Below are 18,177 nucleotides of genomic sequence, written 5' to 3' on the forward strand. Positions count from 1 at the left end.
AATCTCATCACCGGCTCAAGGTTGACTCAGCCTTCCATCCTTCCAAGGTGGGTAAAATGAGGACCCGGATTGTGGGGGCAATAGCCTAGCTCTGTTTAAAAAAGTGCTATTGCTAACATGTTGTAAGCCGCCCTGAGTCTAAGGAGAAGGGCGGCATAAAAATCGAATAAATAAATAAAAATAAATAAATATTCTGGAAAAACAATACAAAGTCTAGTTTATAAGCTAGTCCGTGTTTAATATTGACCTAGAATTAGAGGAAAGTCCTCGAAAAGAAATTAAAGATGCTATGTAGCACAATATCTAATAATTGCAAGCCCAAATAATTGCATCTTGTGCCTATGCTGTCCCTTTAGAAAACAATTTTATTTCTCCAAACAATATTATCTATGAAAAGTTATCCTATCATCTCTGAAACTTAAAGGTTTTTTCCTTCCCTGCCTATCATTGGCCCTTTTTACAAAGTGATTTTCAAAGAAAACTTTAAAAAAAATACAGCAAGGGTAAGTGTTATCTCTGAAATGTGGGACTGTATAATGATCTTCATGTGGAGTTGTCAAAGCTCCCACTTAAAACACTACCAAGTTCTGAGCGATTTTTAGCTGTCACAAAATGTCACCCAATATCACCTTTTTCATTAGGAAGCTGAACACCTTTGCTAATATAAGTTGGTTAGAAAGTAATTGCATCTTGGTATTTTAAAAGGAAGAGGAGTCTGAAATATACTGGAAATGTTCAAAGCAAAACTTAAGTCTGGTGCTCTGATGGCAGACAATTTCTCCCAATTACGGCTGCATAATTCTTTCTTTTATAAACAAGGATCAGAATGGGATTGGACAATAGAACTAAGAACAATTGTTAAAAGGGAAAAATTCAAACTGGAGGGCAAAAACATAAAACTATGGCCACGTTTAGACGCAACCAGTACCTGTATTCCTTCTTCTTGTTCTCTTCTGAGCTTAAGTGCCATAGTCTCTAGGATTTTCTGGAACATTTTCCCAATATTAACTTGAAGCTCTGTGGTGCAATCAATTTTGTCAACGTCACAGCCTAATAAAGCTTCACCAATCTCTCTCAGGAGAGAAAGTAAAGTTGGAATTAAAACCCAGCCTTTTCCTAACAAAACAAAACAAAACAAAAACGTGATGGACCAGCAAAAAACAGTATAAGCACACTCAAAGGCTGTATCTTCAAAAGGGTAGTGCAGTGATGGCGAACCTTTGCACGTGTGCCACAGGTGCACGTAGACCTTTATCTGAGGGCACATGAAGCACTCCCCGTGTCATTTCTAGTCAACATGTGCATGCTAGCCAGCTGGCCTCTTAAACACTAGGTACAGCGAAAAACATCCCACGGGCCAAGCGGAAGTTCAGAAACAAGGAAAAAAGGTTTGCCATCATTGCTAAAAGAAATTGAATTTACCTATTCAGCACTGATCAGACTTAGGGGTAGTGATTTCTGACAGTCTCAAAATTGGTGAACAGTGCAGTCTGGCGGCAGGGAAAGACCTCATGGTCCAGCTAGTCTGTCCTTATACTATTTTCTGTATTTTATCTTAGGATGGATATATATTTATCCCAGGCATGTTTAAATTCAGTTACTGTGGATTTACCCAACCACGTTTGCTGGAAGTTTGTTCCAAGGATCTACTACTCTTTCAGTGAAATAATATTTCCTCACGTTCCTTTTGATCTTTCCACCAACTACCTCAGATTGTGCCCCCTTGTTCTTGTGTTCACTTTCCTATTAAAAAACACTTCACTCCTGAACCTTATTTAACCCCTTAACATATTTAAATGTTTCGATCATGTCCCCCCTTTCCCTTCTGTCCTCCAGACTATACAGATTGAGTTCATTAAATCTTTCCTGATACGTTTTATGCTTAAGACCTTCCACCATTCTTGTAGCCCGTCTTTGGACCCGTTCAGTTTTGTCAATGTCTTTTTGTAGGTGAGGTCTCCGGAACTGAACACAGTATTCCAAATGTGGTCTCACCAGCGCTCTATATAAGGGGATCACAATCTCCCTCTTCCTGCTTGTTATACCTCTAGCTATGTAGCCAAGCATCCTACTTGCTTTCCCTACCGCCCGACCACACTGCTCACCATTTTGAGACTGTCAGAAATCACTACCCCTAAATCCTTCTCTTCTGAAGTTTTTGCTAACACAGAACTGCCAATGCAATACTCAGATTGAGGATTCCTTTTCCCAAGTGCATTATTTTACATTTGGAAACATTAAACTGATATTGCAAATTCTGAAATTGATATCTAGAGGGGGCCACTAGGGGGACAGCAATATATTTATTAATTCCTGGAGGTTGTTGAATTTGTTACAAGTTACAAGTATACTCCTTATAAATTAATGGATAGAAACCCCGGAAAATCTTAAGAAAAGAGCAACACTTCAGTTACATTTCATCACATTATTTTTTTATACACATCATATGCTTTGCACGCCATAATTTTGACTTTTACAAGCTAGCCTTTTAGTATTGTCTTGAAAATAAAATATTAAGGAAAACACATGGGAAAGCACAACAGCAATAAATTCCGATATATCTGTACCATTTAGGATATAGTTTTGAAATTCGGTTATCTGTTAGTATGTTTAAGATCAGTGACAGATATCACAATCTATATAGTAACAGATAACAGAATATCCTAATGGTTTTAGGGAAAATAAGATAAAGTCTTTACTATTCGTCGTAGTATAAATTTCATAGAATCAAATAGAAAAAAAAATACAATATATATCTGGTAGCAGAGGCTACTAGATCGAATCCCAGTAAGGAAGGGTGTGGTTAGCAGATGAGGCCAGAACAAGGCCGAAATGGGACCATCCTAGTCTCCCTTAATTTAAAAATTCCAGCTAAAAACATTTGATACATACAAGAATATAGTTGTCGGCTATGAATGAATTAACTGCCTTGAAATGGTCCTGGGTTGGGCCTAGAGGCAAAAAGGAGCTGTGATGTTCCTTCAATATACCAGGGTGATCCGACATAAAAAAACATATAGCCCCTCCCTGGTACAGAGCTGGAAGGGATCAGGTCTGATGGCTCAACTGCTAATTCTCTGCCTTACAAGGCAGAGGCTACCAGATCAAACCCCAGTAAGGAAGGGTGTGGCTAGCTGATGAGGCCAGAACAAGACCGAAATGGGACCATCCTAGTCTCCCTTAATTTTAAAAATTTCAGCTAAAAACATTTAATATATATATGTATATATATAAAAATAAAAAGCATACTTCTATATATGATCTGAGATGCCAAGTTCAGAAGACTAGCTTGGAATTCGAAATCCCCAAGTCCAATGGCTATAAGATCTTTGCACACCTGTAGGTAAGTCTTCATACAAAAACAAAAAACAAATATGATTTACATTTATAAACCAACAAAAAACTTACTTTACATATATTTTTTAAATGGCACAGCTACGATTAGATTATTTTTCAGATGACTTATTCAGAAACAATAGTTTTCAATAAAGTAGAAAATTCTAAAAATGACTTAAATGCTTTCATCCAATTTATTTTTAGATGTCCCAGAGTTTCTTAATGTCATACCAGCCCAGCTGAAGGAAAAAACCAGTATGGATTTTGCAGAGGGGAAAAAAATAGTGGGTTTTTTCTCAGTGTGTCTTTAAGTACAGTGATACCTTGTCTTACAAACTTAATTGGTTCCGGGATAAGGTTCTTAAGGTGAAAAGTTTGTAAGACGAAACAATGTTTCCCATAGGAATCAATGGAACAGCAATTAATGCGTGCAAGCCCAAAATTCACCCCTTTTGCCAGCCGAAACGCCTGTTTTTGCGCTGCTGGGATTACCCTGAGGTTCCCCTCCATAGGAAACCCCATCTCCGGACTTCTGTGTTTTTGTGATGTTGCAGGAAAATCCCAGCAGGGGAATCCCAGCAGCGCAAAAACGAGCGCTTCGCTGGAAATGGAAGTCCGGAGGTGGGGTTTCCCAGCGAAGGGAGCATCAGTGAAATCGCAGCATCGCAAAAACACCAAAGTCCTCGAAAACCCCAACTCCGGACCTCTGTGCTTTTGCAATGCTGCGATTTCACTGAGGCTCCCCTTGCTGGGAAACCCCACCTCCGGATTTCCGTTGCCAGCCAACCACCCGTTTTTGCACTGCTGGGATTTCCCTGCTGGGATTCCCCTGCAGCATCACAAAAACACGGAAGTCCAGAGGTGGGGTTTCCCATAAAGGGGAGCCTCAGGGTAATCCCAGCAGCGCAAAAATGGGCGCTTCGCTGGCAACGGAAGTCTGGAGGCGGAGCATCCCAGCGGCTGCGGTGGGTTTGTAAGGTGAAAATAGTTTGTAAGAAGAGGCAAAAAAATCTTAAACCCCGGGTTTGTATCTCGAAAAGTTTGTATGATGAGGCGTTTGTAAGATGAGGTATCACTGTATATGGATGAAGGTGATCATGTAGATATTACATATTTTTCACTCCATAAGACATTCCCACACCAAAAAATGTGGGTGGAAATGTCAGTGTCAGGGTACCAAATACCGCATATACTCGAATATAAGTCAATCCGATTACAAGCTGAGTCACCTACTTTTGCCGCAAAAACTGGGAAAATGTATTGACTCCAGTATAAGTCAAGAGTGGAAAATGCAGCGGCTACTGGTAACTTATAAAAATGGAAACCAATAAAAATTACATCAATTGATGCAACAGTAGATTAAATGTTTTAGAATATTTATTTCAAAGAAAACCAGTAAACTAGCTCTGTAAGTTTAAAAGGTATATGTCCCCCCAAGGCAGGTATAGGCAAAAAAAAATGCAAGCACTTACCTCAATCCCCTGCTGCTCCCACTGGTTTGGGTTAGGGTACCTGGCCTCTCCTTGCCTCAAAGAGATACAATTTCCCTATCTATGTACTGTTACTGAACAGCCAAAATATAATATTTAATTCTATGTATATATGCCATATGTGTACATACGTATTACACACAGGCGCGTGGTAATTTTGTTTAGACGCAAGAGAAAACGAGGGCTTTTAATTTCACTTTTGGATTTGCAGGGAAGGATGTGTTTCTTTCCTTCTTCTGCCGGTCGAGGACAGAGCCGGTGTTGGGGGCGGCGGGTGAGGCGGTGGTGGTGCAACTTGTTAGCGCCAAGAGAAACATGTCAATGGCCAGAAAACTCCAAGCCAAGAGTCCCTTTCCTCTCAGCCTTGGCAGGGCACTGAGAAGCGGGGTTTTCAGAGTGGGTAGGCAAAAACTCTCAGAATGTCACCGCCAAGGCATTTCTCGACGGGGTGGGGGTCCCTCAACTTTCCTTCAACCCCAGCGGAGATGAGGGTGAGAGCGCGTGGTCCTCGCCAGCTATCCTTCTGCCGGGACTTCACTTTCTGCCTGCCCCGCACCCAATCAGCACCCAAACTGCAGTCAAGTCACCATGCAGTGGTGGGATTCAGCCAGTTTGCAAGAGAGAACCATTTGTTAACTCTTTGTGGAATTCTGCAAATCGGCTGAATAGTCAAGGCTACCTGCCTAACAATTCCTGGAGCTCACACAAACATCAGATATTCTTGCTCATTTGTAATTAACCAAAGTAAGCGAGAAAGAAAAAGAAGAAATAAACACATAGCCATTTCCTCACCAGAAAAATTCTACCCCTTTAAAGCTCAAACTTAAAGTGCAAGACGGTTTTTTCCCCTTCTCTCTCCCTTCAGTTAATAGCTCCAGGCATACAGCCAAGAACTATTTAGCAGGCAAATACTTAGTTGTGATAACAAAACTGCAGGAATGCAATCAGCACAGAAACAATATATAGTAATACCTTGTCTTACGAACTTAATAGGTTCCGAGATGAGGTTCGTAAGGTGAAAAGTTCGTAAGATGAAACAATTTTTCCCATAGGAATCAATGTAAAAGCAAATAATGCATGCAAACCCATTAGGGGGGGAAAAAGTGGCGAGCCGAGAAAGCGGCGGGCAAGAGGGGATTTCCCCCATTCTCTCTGCCAAAATGTGTCCACGGGAGCTCCAGCCATCCATCGCCCGCTGCCCCCTCCTTCCAGGAGCCTGCGGGAGCCAAAGCCAGATGTGGGGAAGGGCAGAACTTTCGACTCCTGGACAGATAGGAGAGCCCGGAGCAGCTGCCTTGCCCATCTCTTCCCCTCCACCTTCGGCCAACGGCGCCCGCTTTGCCTGCTCCAAAAGCCACACCGAGGCTATCCGGGAGCCCCTGCTGCCAGGACAGTTTGGCGGGGTGGAGCAGAGTGGGAGTTCGAGCCGCTGCCAGGAGAGGTTGGTGGGGCAGGGAGCCCGGCCTCCAGCCGCCACCCCCGCACATCCCGGGTCCACCAGCGAGAGCTTCGCTCAGCCATTTCTTTTGAGGGTGGCCCACTGTCTTCTTTCCTGGATGCGGAGATGACGCTCCCCCCCGCCTCCTCCTCTCTGCCGGGCTCTCCCAAGGGAAAGAACGAAGCGAGGTCTCTCCCATCCTCCAGAGAAAAGAAGCCTTCCCTTAGATCTGGGCAGCATGAATCCAAGGGACAGACCTATCCCTTCCCTCAGCATCCAGACAACAGAAAACGCTCGCTTGGATTCAGGCTGCCCGGATCGAAGGGAAGGCTTCTTTCTCTGCGGGCTGGGAGAAACCTATCCCTTCCCCAAGTGTCCAGATAATGGAAAATGCTCCCTTGGATTCAGGCTGCCCGGATCGAAGGGAAGGATTCTTTCGGGGGGGGGGGGAGAAACCTATCCCTTCCACAAGTGTCCAGATAATGGAAAATGCTCCCTTGGATTCAGGCTGCCCGGATCGAAGGGAATAATGGAAAATGCTCCCTTGGATTCAGGCTGCCCGGATCGAAGGGAAGGCTTCTTTCTCTGGGGTTTGGGAGAGACCTATCCCTTCCCCAAGTGTCCAGATAATGGAAAGTGTTGGAAAACGCTCCCTTGGATTCAGGCTGCCCAGATTGAAGGGAAGATAGGTCTCTCCCAGCCCCCAGAGTTCTAATTATCATGTCTGAGAAAAGGATTTAAAAGAGCTGGAGTGTCAAACCAGAGCCACCAAAACGATCTATACAAGGAAAGAATTAATGCTTAGAAATCATTACTTTGGGGGTGGGGGAGAAAAGAAAACCAGGGGGGAACATTATCAAGGTATCTAAAATCAATTTCTGACAAATGATTGTGTAAGTGGCAGGAGGTTTGAAACCAGCTTTCTACAGGCACGCATTCCAGGTGACCAAATACAGAGAACACAATGAAGAACAAAGGATGCATGTTATCATGTTCAATGTATGCGCCAGTCACAATCGCCCTGCCTAGTTGATTGCACGGGATTGTTAAAGAATGAAAGGAAAGGAAGGCGAAGTGAACAGGGTTGAACTCATGGAAGAAAACTGTACTATAAAGACAATGTGAATAAAATAAAATGTGTTTTTATCAGATGGAAAACTAAAATGCAGAAGTAATTCTATATACTGTGGTACCTCTACCTAAGAATGCCTCTACTTACGAACTTTTCTTGATAAGAACCAGGTGTTCAAATTTTTTCCCCCTCTTCTCAAGAACCATTTTCCACTTACAAACCCGAACTTCCGAAACTGTAACTGGAAAAGGCAGGGAGAAGCCTCCATGGGGCCTCTCTAGGAATCTCCTGGGAGGAAACAGGGCTAGAAAAAGCAGGGAGAAGCCTCCATGGGACTTCTCTAGGAATCTCCTGGGAGGAAACAGGGCCTCCACTCTCCACAATCGTACGCAAGAGCCATTTTCCACTTAAGAACCCGAACCTCCGAAATTGTAACTGAAAAAGACATGGAGAAGCCTCCGTGGGGCCTCTCTAGGAATCTCCTAGGAGGAAACAGAGTCGGAAAAGGTGGGGAGAAGCCTCCGTGGGGCCTCTCTAGGAATCCTCTGGGAGGAAACATGAAGCCTCCCTGGGGCCACTCTAAGAATCTCCTGGGAGGAAACAGAGCTCCACCCTCCCTGTGATTTCCCTAATCGCACACATTATTTGCTTTTACATTGATTGCTATGGGAAAAATTGCTTCTTCTTACAAACTTTTCTATTAAGAACCTGGTACCACTGTACTAGTGTAGGTTGCCTCTAAACTGCGAAAACAAACTGTTCGTGAATAATCTGTCTGACTCAATGTAGACATTACCTCCATAGTAAACTGTATTGAGTTTAGAGTAACCCAAAACATAGTTTGCTTTCCCAGTTTAGAGGCATCCTACCGTGTCAGCTTGTATAGCTTGGAACAACTTATGTCACAGGGTTGCTGTTGAGGGGATAACAGGAAGAGGAAGGAGTATTGTGCAAGTTCATTGCTTGAGTTACTTATAAAGTAATAAAAGGAGTCATCATGAAGCCCATAATTCCCATCCAAATAACCACTCCACAATTCCACAAAAATCAAGGGGAAAAGACCAATAGTTCAAGATGACAAAAATGTTAACTCAAACCCAAGTTCAGAATTTCGCAAATATTATGTATACTGATAGTAAAGATCTCAGAAGTTTTAGAGTCATCGGGTGAACAGATAAGTTGACAATTACGATACTTGACAAATTTATGGATATGAATTTATTTCTCTTTTTCTTTCTTTTCTTGTTGTTTCCTTCTTTCCCTTTCCCCTCTTCTTCCTTTTTCTATATATAAATGTGTAACCTGATGTCCAACTATACACTCAAAGTTCATATACATTTGTATTGGTACCTGTACAGTCCTTTTATTTTATGTATCCCTTTCCCATTTATTTTCAATAAAAAATATATTTTTATTAAAAAAAATAAAGTGATAAAAGGAGAATAAACATCTAATAAATAATATAGCATGCTAAACAGGAAACCAACACACACACACACGTATACACACAGAGAGAGAGAGAGAGAATACCTTAATCACCACTTGAGAAATGTTACTGGATTGCTGCATATAACCCTCTTCTTCCTCTACCAAAAGATGAGGAAGAACGCTATTTTCTATCCAGCTCCCTGTCTTTCCCAAATTTGAGAGGTAATCCTGTTTTTCAGAGGCAAACTGTTAAGAGAAAGAAACATTCCCAGCTAAAATGGAGTTTCTGGGTTTAAGATTCATTCATGCTCAGATGGATAGCAGCTCTTTAACTTATAGTACCTTATGTAATAGGTGTATATTGAATCTACAGTAGAGGCTGAAGACTCTCACAGCTGTTGCTTGATAAAAGTTATGATATGCCGGGTCGCACCCTTGAATATAAGAATCTAGCGCATCCTACATATTGGGAAAAGAAATATGAATCATTAATATTAAATTAAAGTATACAGTTAAATATTTAAACTCTCTTTTTAAAAAAAATCCCTCTATAGACTTGGTTTGAAATACAATGGTGCCTCTACTTAAGAACTTTTCTAGATAGGAACCGGGTGTTCAAAAAAAATTTTCCCTCTTCTTAAGAACCATTTTCTACTTAAGAACCCGAGTCCAGAAAAATTTCCCAGGGAATTTGTGAGCAGCACGAAGGCCCAGCCAGTTTTCTGCCATTCCCCCTTTAATCCCGGCCATCTCAGGCTTAAGGAGGCTTTGGCAGTCCAGAGCAAACAAAACATTTTCCTTTCTCTACCTCTCCACCTCTAACAGTGCCCAGAGAAAAGAAACGCTCCCTTCGCTCTGGGCAGCAACTGTCCTTCTCTTCTTCTTCCTCCTCCTCCTCCTCCTCCCACCCAAATTCCGAGCTTTTATTTCTTTCCTAATGGGTTTGCACACATTATTTGCTTTTACATTGATTCCTACGGGAAAAATTGCTTCTACTTACAAACTTTTCTACTTAAGAATCTGGTCACAGAATGAATTAAGTTCTTAAGCAGAGGTACCACTGTATTGGTATCTTTCCTGTTTCATTCAAACTTGTAGATGTTTTATTTATATCAAAATGTTTTATATTGTTTTCTGAAACAGAAATGTCCAATGTTCCAAATACCTAAAAGCATATAAGGCTGGGATCACATTTGACGGGAGTTAATTTTATTTTATTTTTTCCTTTTGATTTTAATGGCAATGACCTGAGTGTTATGCTTTACATTCTTTAGTTCCCTAATTTCAATAGAGCAGCAGGGTGGATACCCATTTTAAAAGAAAGAAACTGGAAGTTAGCTGCGCAGACTGCTTTTCTTTTAACAGATGATTTTGTAGGATGTAACCAGTTCACTGCTATTGATGCAAAAGGCCAGTATAACATAGAAACATAGAAGACTGACGGCAGAAAAAGACCTCATGGTCCATCTAGTCTGCCCTTATACTATTTCCTATATTTTATCTTAGGATGGATATATGTTTATCCCAGGCATGTTTAAATTCAGTTACTGTGGATTTACCAACCACGTCTGCTGGAAGTTTGTTCCAAGGATCTACTACTCTTTCAGTAAAATAATATTTTCTCATGTTGCTTTTGATCTTTCCCCCAACTAACTTCAGATTGTGTCCCCTTGTTCTTGTGTTCACTTTCCTATTAAAAACACTTCCCTCCTGAACCTTATTTAACCCTTTAACATATTTAAATGCTTCGATCATGTCCCCCCTTTCCCTTCTGTCCTCCAGACTATACAGATTGAGCTCATGAAGTCTTTCCTGATACGTTTTATGCTTAAGACCTTCCACCATTCTTGTAGCCCGTCTTTGGACCTGTTCAATTTTGTCAATATCTTTTTGTAGGTGAGGTCTCCAATAACGGGTTTGCTTTTGAAATTTGTTAGCCACTCTGAGTCCGCTTTGGAATGAGCGGCATATAAATACAATAAATAAGTTAAATAAATAAATAATTCTGCAGGATTTTTCTGTACCTCTCAGTGTCACGTCCACCCACAGCAACTTTATTGTCATCCTAGCAGAAAATAAATTTCACACCACCAACCTCAACATAAACATCCAATCGGCTCAATGTTAAATGAACAAATCCAAATATTAATGCACTACAGAGTTTTAAGATATGTTCATTTTACGAAGAAATACGGATGATATTTTAAGGTTATTCTCACGGCAGCACGCTTCAGGCCCCTGTGCAGCAATAGCAGTTAAGCTTATATACTGCTTCAGAGTGCTTTGCAGCCCTCTCTAAGCAGTTTACAGAGTCGGCCTCTTGCCCCCAACGATCTGAATTCTCATTCTACCAACCTCAGAAGGATGGAAGGCTGAGTCAACCTTGAGCCGGTGTGATTTGAACTGCTGAAGTGCTAGCAACAGACAGTCAACAGAAGTAGCTTCCAATACTGCATTCTAACCACTGCGCCATGGCTCTGTGTAAAGGCAGACACTAGATTGGAGCCAACAACACACAACACATGTATGTGGATAAGAGATCCCCTTTGGGATATCTGCTCTACATAGACAAGTAATGTTACCTAAATCACTACGGACCCATATTAGCACACATACCGGACGCAGGGAGAAAGCCATTTTTATGAGGAACTGTACATCTGAATGAATTGACTGTTTGCTACATTTGTTGGAAAAAAAACTGCTTAAAACTTTATTATTGGGGGGATTGAAACGTCTCCCCCTTGCCCATGTTGCTTTGGTGTTTGATTGATTGTGTGCTTGTTTTTTATATATATTGGGGTTGCTTTTATGAATTTTGTAACCTAAAACTGTAATTAGATTGGTAAATATTAGATTTGTCACTATGTAGTTTTTGCCATTGTTGTGAGCTGCCCCGAGTCTACGGAGAGGGGCGGCATATAAATCCAATAAATCTAATCTAAATCTAATCTAATTAAGTGCTTACGGGACAAATATAGATAATCCCCAACTTATAATCATTTCTTTAGCGACCGTTTGAAGTTTATAAATGCAGTGGAAAAAAATGATTTATGAAGAGTCCTCATACTTACAACAATCATCCTATGGTCAGGTGCTTGGCAACCAGCATGCATTTACAAGAGCGTCGATGGTGCAGTGGTTGGAGTGTAGAACTGCAAGCTACTTCTGCTGATCACCGGCTGCTTTGGCAGATGGAATCTCACCAGGCTCAAGGTTGACTCAGCTTTCCATCCATCCAAAGTCAATAAAATGAGGACCCAGATTGTTCGGTGCAATATGCTTACTCTCTGTAAACCGCTTAGAGAGGGCTGTAAAGCACTGTGAAGCAGTGTATAAGTCTAAATGCTATTGCTATTGCACCGTCCTTGAACAGGGCTAGGCAAAATTGGCTCTTCTATGACATGTGGACTTCAACTCCCAGAATTCCTGAGCTAGCATGATTGGCTTAGGAATTCGGGGAGTTGAAGTCCACAAGTCATAGAAGAGCCAACTTTGCCTACCCCTGTCCTAGAACCATGCAATGACCATTTGCAACCTGAACAACAAAGTTAACGGAGGTTGCACTTAGGGACTGTGTGATTTACTTAACAACTGCACTGGATCACGTAACAGCTGCAGTGATTCACTTAACAGCCATATGGCAAAAAAAAAATATTGTTAAGACTCACTTAACAAGCACCTTGTTTAGCAATGGAAATTCTGGGCCTAATTTTGGTCATACGGCAAGGACTATCTATAAAGGACATCCAGGAAGAAATCACTTGCATCTAATGAATCATTACTAGAAGAACCCGTTAGAACTGTTTTAGATGATTGTATAATAATGGTGGAGCTGACCTTTCCACATTCAAGAACTTTCAAAAACCGGTTCAATTTATCTCTGGAGAGGGACAAAAGGCAGTTTCGGTTCACACAACGAGTCAGTAAACATTCTAAATAATCAAGGGCCAGTTCCCGTTTTGGCACATCCGTTTCTTGGATCTGTACTCGCCGTTCAGTCTTATCAGTCTAAGGGCAAGAAATAATATCCTTTTATTCGTAAGCATGAAATAGAGAACAATAAAACCAACCCCAGAAGTTGCACAAATCTATTCAGCAAACCTCTCTATTTCTTGGCTCGGACGTTATCCAATCAGCAATCAATTCAAGGATATGTTCTGATTTGTCCCAGCGACACAGACAGTCAAGTAGGGGAGAATACGTCTTTTCAGTCACACCATGTTTCATGCTCTTCAGCTTTGAAAACACACCACAGCTGGCGACAAGTAGAGAAAAGGTGAGGCGTTCAACTAGATCAAAGAGTAAAAAAATCTATCTCCAAAAAAACCCCAAAAACCCCTTTTTCCAGTCTTTTAGCTACAGTTTTCATTAATCAAAAGTATAGAGCCCTCCTTTCAAAGAAGAAGCTTTTGATCTACATTTTCGGCTTTATGAAATGATAAGCCGTACCTGAATGTAGGAATAGCAGTAGGAGGGATGAAAGACACCAGCATCATTATTGGACACACACAACGATCATCCTGTGGGAAGCATACACATACAAAATAAAACCCAATAGGAATCTTAGTTAAGCAGAAAAATTGAGAGTACATCAAATGCTATCCCTGTATTTTAAAGCATAACAATAAGCTTTCAGAAAAAATAAAACAGCAAGCTTGACACTTATTAAAACACCTCCTTCTACAGCAGCACTTACCCAATAATTTGGGCTGTCCAGACTGTACCACAAACATAAACTAACAACCCTATTGGAAGTTACATTCAGTTTGGATAAAAATGTTCACAGCTGGATAACTGCTGTTGAAGGCATTTTCATAAAGTTACAGTGTTCCCTTGATTTTCGCAGGTTCGAACTTCGCGGAATGTCTACACAACGGTTTTTCATAAATATTAATTAAAAAATACTTTGCGGTTTTCCCCCATATACCACAGTTTTCCCCGCCCGATGACGTCATATGTCATTTCAAACTTTTGTCTGCCTTTAAAAAACATTTTTAAAATAAATTTTAATAAATAAATAATAAATAAATAAATAAGTAAGTAATAATCTAAATGGCTGCTAGGGGAATGGGAAATTGTAATTTAGGGGTTTAAAGTGTTAAGGGAAGGCTTGGGATACTGTTCATAGCCAAAAATAGTGTATTTACTTCCGCATCTCTACATCGCAGAAATTCGACTTTCGCGGGCGGTCTCAGAACGCATCCCCCACGAAAATCGAGGGAACACTGTATAGTAGTTCTGTATAAAAAAAAGAGCCTACTCATCTTAGCTCCATTAATAATAAAGGGCTCTAGGCTGAAACATTATTTATGTCTTAAATTAAAATAAGATTTATCAAATGTAGATGAATATTACAATTGCCATATCAAAGAGCTATCTACAACAAGGTATAATAAGCAAAAGTGATTTCATAGAACACTAGACAGAATTATTTTCCTTATTCCTGTCCAATGATCAGGAACTTCCTGTCTTTTTCTCAATCTCAAAACTATGCTTCTTTCCACCCCAGTCCAATTTGAGCCTAGTCAGAGATTGTGCTAGCAAATGCTAGTTCTTATACTTTCATCACTTTCATGAATGGCATTAAGCCTTTGCAATTCAGGCCATTATGTCGGCAATGTGCTCCTAAGTTAAACTCATGTTTTTAATGGCAATATATAGATTATTCCAGCTCATATAGATTGTTCAGATCCCACATATTCCAGCAAACATGGGATCTGAAACTAGTAATGTTATCTGATGTTTTGTTCTCAACCGACAACCAGAATTGGTTAATATTCATCTAGAGAACAAATTCAGAAACTTCAAATTGTGCAAAATGCAGCCATGCGAGCGATCATGGGTCTCCCCAGACATGCCCATGTGTCTCCAACACTCTGCAGCCTGCATCGGTTGTCGATTGGTTTCCGGATGCAATTCGAATTGTTGGTAATGACCTACCAAGACCTACATGGCATCGAGCCAGATTACTTGTGGTACCACCAATGTTCCCTCTAATTTTTTTTCAGTTTGGGCGAAAAAGTATAGTGTCTGCGCGACAGTCCCTTAGGGACTGGGCGGCATAGAAGTATGCATGTATGTATGTATGTATGTATGTATGTATGTATGTATGTATGTATGTATAAATAAGTAAATAAATAAATAATTCCCTTCTTTTTTTATTAAAAGAAATTAATAATAAAACAAAACCAAAATCTATTTTATTACTATCTTCTCCTCTTTTTCCATCCCTGTCTCCTCCCCTTGTGTGTGTGAACTCTTGAACCATTTCCAATAACAGGTGAGCTATTGGAAATGGTTCAAGAGTTCACACACACACACACTCACACACACAAACAGCTGGGGGGGTTTTCCTGTTATTATTTGGGTGCTTTTTACCATATGCTTTAAATCAAGAGTCATTTCTCTCTTTCTCTCCCCCCCTCTTGCTCTCTCTCTCTCTTTCTCTGTTTTCTTTCTCTCTATATATTGCTTTCTTTCTCTTTCACTCTTTCTTTCTATCTCTCTTGCTTTCTTTCTCTTCTCTCTCTTGCTGTCTCTCTCCCCCCCTTTCTCTCTCTCTCTCTCAGTTACTTTCTCTCTCCCTCTCTCTCTCTCAGCAAGGGGGCTGCGAGAGCGCTTTTTCCGAGCGCTTCGGGAACGCCTGCCCTGCCTCTACTGCAGCCCCCTTGCTGGAAGTCCGGGACGAAAGCGCTCCCAGCGAAGGGGCTGCGAGAGGGTCAGGGCGGGCATTCCTGAAGCCCACGGAGAAAGCCCTCTCTCGCAGCCCCCTGGCTGGGAGTACTTCCATCCCGAGGAGAAGCCGCAGCCGCCGCCACCGCAAGAGGGGGAGAGAGAAGTCGTGCCCCAAGGCAGAAGGTGGAGGAGGAGGAGAGGGGGCAGATCGGGCGGGCGGGGGGCAGGGCCGAGAGGCCAGGGGCGCGAGGGGGCCAGAGGCACCGTGGGGAGGCAGGGGCGGCCACCGCTCCCTTTCCTCCTACTGCCGGCACTTCCCCGCCCCCCCCCCCGCAGGCTGGCAGGGGGATGGGGAGTGCGCGCCCATGGAAAAGGCTGTGCGGGGGGGTATTTTGGGGTACGCGCATGCGTGCAGCTTACAGGGAACGCTGGGTACCACCTTCTGCCATATGAATCCCAGTGTCTGGTTAGGTCCCATCGAGTTGGCCTTATCCAGGTCCCATCAACCAATGTCGTTTGGCGGAGCCGAGGGAAAGAGTCTTCTCTGAGGGCGGCCTGGCCCTCTGGAATCAGCTCCCCCAGAGATTTGCACTGCCTCCACACTCCTCACCTTTCGCAAGAGTCTCAAAACTCACTTATGTCGTCAGGCTAGAGGCAATTAGATCTAGACCCCCCTGGTCAATAAATGTGATGTAGGGGTGCGAGTGAATTTGTTTGATTGATTTTAATATATTGGGGCTTTTTTTAGCTTATGTAGTATTTTTTAATTTAATTAGATTTGTCTCTGTATTCACTGTTTTATATTGTATCCTGTGAGCCGCCCCAAGTCTTCGGAGAGGGGTGGGTGGGCATACAAATCTACCGTATTTTCCGGCGTATAAGACGACTGGGTGTATAAGACGACCCCCTAACTTTTCCAGTTAAAATATAGAATTTGAGATATACTCGCCGTATAAGACTACCCCTCTTCTGTACATCATAGACCTGACTGAGTCTAGGTCTATGATGTACTTGCATTGAGAAAAAAATCATTTCTGAACATGATAACACAATATTTTAATTGCTAATGATGAAGATCTTATTGTTAAAATTATGAATGAATTATTTAGAGAGAGAGAGCCAAGTGGGAGCACTCTTCTGTCTATCTCTCCATATGTCTCTGTCTATCTGTCTTGTCTGCCTCTCATATTTCTCCTCACCACAATTAAGTTTATTATTATAACTCATCATAATTTGTCAACACAAAAAGGTGAACCTGGCTATTTTTCTTTCTCCTACCATCTATTCTGCAGGTATCTTTCAGTCTAACATGCAGCATGCTGACACCTATGTGAGAATCTATTATGGAATGAGAATCTGTATGTGATATCATGATATGGCAATCCAAACAGCCCATCCATTTTTTCCTCTTTCCGCACTTTCTGTCTTTATCCTCTTGCAATGTCACTTAAACAGATTTTAACTTGTCGGGTTTAATTAGTGACCCTGCCAATTTTCAGTACTGTGCAGTGTGCTATGATACAGAGCAGGGTGAATAATATGACCTCAGCTTTTAAAGTTATTTTAAAATGTTGCCTAAGAAATATGGAAAGATGATTCTTTTTGGAGGAAAAGTACATTTTCAATGGTTAAACATAAGAACAAATACAAACAGGCAGAAATAAATGCATCCAGTTTAACATTCAATTTTGCAACCACTAATAATGTTGGTCAAGTAGGTACAAAAATACCTGGGGAAATTATCAAAGTCTGGGAAATGGGTCCCTTGTCAGTTAAAAGGAGTGCTGATTTACCACCTGCTAGAGCAGTGATTTTCAACCTTTTTTGAACCGGGGCACATTTTTTACATTTACAAAATCCTGGGGCACACCACCAACCAAAATTACACAAATCTAATAAATAAATAAATACATACATACATACATACATACATACATACATACACACACACACACACACACACACACACATAAATAACCCCCTCATATATACAATCCCATGTAACATCCCCTTATAAATACAGTCAATCATCAATCATCCCTCCTCAAATTTATACCACTGTCTCATTTCTGGGTTCTTCTCCTGTCTTTCCCCCTTTTCTCTCTCATGTTTCTCATTTCTCTCTCTTCCTCCCGTTTTCCCTCATTCCTTCTCCCTCTCACTTCTCCTCTTTTTCCATCCCTGTCTCTCTCCCCCCCTTACACGTGTGTGTGTGTGTGTGTGTGTGTGTGTGTGTGTGTATACACACTCGAACCATTTCCAAAACCAGTTGAGGGCTGGGGTTTTTTTCTCTTTTATTCTTTTCAAACACAGGTGTGGGCTGGGGGGGGGGGTGTTTCTTATTATTTGGGTGCTTTTTACCATATGCTTCAAGAATCACCTCTCTCCCTCTCTCTTGTTCTCTCTCTCTCTCTTGTTCTCTCTTATTTTCTTTCTGAGGCTCCTCCCACAACGGTGGCTACAGCGGCGCTGGCGATCCGGCCGCTAGCCGCTCCGAGCGCTGTGGGAACGCCCACCCCTCTCACAGTCCAGTCCCGGGCTGACAGTAAAGGGGCTGCTTCCCATCCTCCTTCTCAGAAGGTTTCCTTCTGAGCAAGCTGGCAGGAGGATGGGAAGCAGCCCCTTTACTGTCAGCCCGGGACCGGACTGTGAGAGGGGTGGCCGTTCCCACACCGCTCGGAGCGGCTAGCGGCCGCATCGCCAGTGCCGTTGCAGCCACCGCTAATGTAAAGGGGCTG

General features: G+C 41.9%; 1 protein-coding gene across 3 annotated transcripts in view; it reads right to left on the reverse strand.

Moving 5' to 3' along the window:
• The window catches only part of NCAPG2 (non-SMC condensin II complex subunit G2), an 80,767-nt gene that overhangs the window by 14,782 nt on the left and 47,808 nt on the right, over positions 1–18,177 (reverse strand). For 2 of the 3 annotated variants that reach the window (XM_070729470.1, XM_070729469.1), the window contains 7 exons: positions 13,214–13,284; positions 12,866–13,019; positions 12,602–12,772; positions 9,107–9,223; positions 8,867–9,010; positions 3,250–3,349; positions 929–1,116 (listed from right to left, as the gene is read on the reverse strand). In XM_070729470.1, the coding sequence (XP_070585571.1) occupies positions 929–1,116; positions 3,250–3,349; positions 8,867–9,010; positions 9,107–9,223; positions 12,602–12,772; positions 12,866–13,019; positions 13,214–13,284 (945 nt within the window). The remainder of the gene's footprint in view (positions 1–928; positions 1,117–3,249; positions 3,350–8,866; positions 9,011–9,106; positions 9,224–12,601; positions 12,773–12,865; positions 13,020–13,213; positions 13,285–18,177) is intronic. The other variant, XM_070729471.1, reaches the window with a different exon arrangement.

Source organism: Erythrolamprus reginae, chromosome Z (genome assembly GCF_031021105.1).
Source record: "Erythrolamprus reginae isolate rEryReg1 chromosome Z, rEryReg1.hap1, whole genome shotgun sequence".
NCBI classification, from domain to species: Eukaryota; Metazoa; Chordata; class Lepidosauria; order Squamata; family Dipsadidae; genus Erythrolamprus; species Erythrolamprus reginae.